General features: G+C 38.5%; 1 protein-coding gene across 1 annotated transcript; it reads left to right on the top strand.

Annotated features, from left to right (window-relative positions):
- Positions 1-226: 226 nt before the first annotated feature.
- On the top strand, positions 227-2,092 carry LOC104933569 (C-C motif chemokine 4). Its single transcript, XM_010749062.3, has 3 exons — positions 227-387; positions 1,248-1,365; positions 1,465-2,092. The coding sequence occupies exons 1-3, from the start codon at positions 321-323 to the stop codon at positions 1,577-1,579; spliced, it is 300 nt and encodes a 99-aa protein (XP_010747364.3). The 5' UTR covers positions 227-320; the 3' UTR covers positions 1,580-2,092.
- The last annotated feature ends 1,451 nt before the right edge of the window (positions 2,093-3,543 follow it).

Genomic DNA, 3,543 nt, shown 5'->3' with positions numbered 1-3,543 from the left:
GCATGGCAGCTAATTCCATCAGCGTATGAATGAATGCATGAACGGGTGAATGAGATATGTTGTGTATAGTCCATCACTGTACTTCACAGGGTATCTACGTTTGAAAAATAGTTCCTTATCAAAAGCTGTTTGAGGAAATGAGACACACGCCCACAGAAACTCCCCACACACTCGTCTAAGGGCTTTCCCTGGCAGCTTGAAACAATATAAATGAGGCTGCAGACGGATTATGAATTCACACAGCAGAGAACAGGCTGATACAGCAACAACTGAGACTTTCACCGCGAGGAGAAAACAAACGTAAACCTCTACACTTCAGGATGGCTGCTCTTCGTCTCGCTCTGGCTGTGTTTGTGGTGATGCTGGCTGTCATCAGTGTGACTGAAGGTAAGCTCAGCGATAACGCATTTGATCATTGTGTGAGAGAAGAGACGGGATATTATTATTTTTGTAAAAATCTAGTACCAGAGAAAATGAAATGAGTTAGTGAAACACAAGCTGGCTCACTTTTGACCATAAAAATAAAATTACAGGCCGTTAAAGCTGCATTAATAAAGAGGTTTTTTTAGCGTCTTTGAGCTCATTGTTTCGTTTTTTTACAGTCCACTACTTTATTGTTTTGGTTCCATTTCACGACTGTCATGAGCTTCTAGCCTGTGTGAACTTTGGACTCATGTTAGATAGAACACCAAACTTAAAGGTCCAGTGTGTCAGAATTAGTGGACTCTATTTACAGAATATAATCTTCGTAACTGTGTTTTCATTTGTGTTTAATCACCTATGAACTGTTATGTTTTTGTTGTCTTAGAATAAGACTCTTTCACAGAGACCGCCACGTGTCTACAGTAGCTCAGAAAGGACAAACTAGCGAGGCGGTTACAATTAATAACAACAGTGCTAGATGCCACTGAATCCAACACTTGGTACTTGAAGATGATGAAGCTCCAAAGTGGCCAAAAAAAATCTTAATGCAGCTTTAAAGATAAAAACAAACCCAGATTAAATGTTAATTTAAGATTAGTCTCTTAAATGGAATCTGTCCTTTTTCCATCTAAACAGTGTCATCGTACGTCAGGACACGTTGTACACAATGGAACAACTGAGCAATACCAAAAACAGAAACAGTATCAGACTTCGCCTCATGCAGGCGCACAGGAAATTAAAAAAGGGAAGATGAAAAGGAAGAAGCAGATAACGAGAGTGTGTGTGTGTTTTTTTAAGTGATTCATGTGTGTTTTTATTGGCAGGCATGCGCGGTTCTGGACCGAAGAAATGCTGCTCAGTTTTCAATGACAAGCCGATGCATAAAACCCGAGTGTTGAGCTACACCAAGACCAGCCAGCGGTGCGCCAACCCTGCCGTCGTGTGAGTACACAATCTTTAGAGACAAACATTCATGCATCATCGGCGTATGGTCGCATTATGACCTTACTGACCTGTTTACGTGTGTGTGTGTGTGTTCAGGTTCATGACTAAGGCAGGTCGTCATGTGTGTGCCAGACCTTCAGCTGCATGGGTGAAGGAGCTCACCACCTACCTGGATGCCAAAACCGTCCCAGGAGAGACATCCAATGTGTAACCCTGACAACGGCACCAGAGCGTCCAAAAGAACAAAATCTGGCTCGTCAATGTGTCACAGACGCAGCAGCTTTTCAAACTATAACTTTTAAAGAAGCACAAATATGTTAGAACATCTGCACTATAAGGGGCAATCATAAGCTTTCTCTTCATCTATATGCAAAATATATATTTATATGTTATTTAGTGGCACATTTACAAACATAACATGAAGAGGAAATGTATGCATAGTATTGACGTTCAAACCATATTTTTTTTTACCTTTTCTACATTTGTGATTGATTATTTTAGGGCGTGGATCAATAGTTATGACTTTGTTCAAACACTCTGACCGACAGCACTGTGAACTACTGTTGGAATTTTAATTGGATCGAGCGATGCCTCCCAACTCCACTTGATCTCATCAGTAGAGTATAAGCTATGGGTTACCTCACAACTTCCACAAAATTGACTATTTATTTTTGAATGCTTATGCTACTGATTTCTCTTAAATAAAGCAAGAAATAAGTCAAAGTCTGTCTCTGCTGTTCTCTCTCTTTGTGTCAGGGGTCTACACTTTCCACATGTACTGCTATATTAAAGGAACAATGTGTTACAGGAATTTTTAAAGAAAAACTCTTGAATAAGGAAGACTGGATCCAAAGTATCAAAGTTTAAGTTGAATTTATTATTCTTGTACAAAAAGGAGCGTTTAACAGTGCAGCACACAAAAGGGGTTACAGAGAAAAGGCTCCTCGAGGAGCTCTAACAGTTGGTTCTTATACATTTTTTTAAAAAATGGGCTGTCTCGGACACCTTCCACCTGATACAGATAATATCATAACATTCCTTTTTGGTTTTCTGCTCAGTAATTAACATTATGTATCAAAATCAGGCCTGTTTCTCACGTCCTTGTCTCTCCTGTCCTTGAACTGAACTGATATCTCTCCCTGCCATTCTCAGCAAAACACAGTCCAAATAAGGGAACCCCTAATTAATATAACAAAATGTGTAAGATATTTACTGTATTAGATCGTAAAATGATCATACAGAGTACACAGCAGTCTCCAGACTTAATGGTGGACCGGTTTGCAAAGGTTTGGATGTTATCATAGTGCAAGGTCACGCTGTTCATGTCAGGATAGGGAGGTAACCACAACATTAGATAAAGTTTATTTCAGAAATAAGTATTTAATACATTCCTCCAACAGTGTTGGGTTCATCACAAACTTTGTCGATTAGTGTAAGCTCAACCACCTCTGCATTAACTCCAGCAGGACAAAGAACCACACCAGTGAACTGATCTATGGTACCCACCACCTCAATATCCATGTAACAGCACCCACCTGTCAATCAAGTGAGGGATCTTATCTTAAACAATTAAATTATCATTGGTTTGTGAGATAATCAAATACAGAGCATGTGACCCATGCATTTTATAACGATCAAATCAGGAGGCTACATACAGAAAATGAAGAGAAATACATTGAATGAGAAGGTGTGTCTGAACTTTTAACAGTTCAATATTTCAGATTAATATGAAAAAACATACAGTACACGTTATAAATGTTTACTGGTTACATGCATTATAACATTAAACATATTATATGTAAAGATTGATTCATATCAAGATTGATTGTTCATATTTTAAATATATGATACAGCAGAGCATGGAAAATATTTGACCAAAATATTTGTTTATATATCTGTTTATATTTATTGGCTCGGGCTCAGAAATGCTCACCTGCTTTCACAGGTAAAAACAAATGTGTTTAACATCAGCAGTTACTTTTTTTGCCACTAGAGTGAGACAACTAACCACTGAACGCCACATCCAGACCACGACAAAGACTTCATCATGAGCTCATGCAAATCACACATATAGGGCCAAGAATGTCCATTATTATGTTTTCATATATATGTTTTACGTTATGAAATGATCTTCTCAGAGTCAGTGCTGCTCCTAAAGGCTCCCCTTATATATTC

The sequence above is a fragment of the Larimichthys crocea genome, chromosome XX (genome assembly GCF_000972845.2).
Source record: "Larimichthys crocea isolate SSNF chromosome XX, L_crocea_2.0, whole genome shotgun sequence".
Classification (NCBI taxonomy): Eukaryota; Metazoa; Chordata; class Actinopteri; family Sciaenidae; genus Larimichthys; species Larimichthys crocea.
This window is presented reverse-complemented; position numbering and strand designations above follow the sequence as displayed.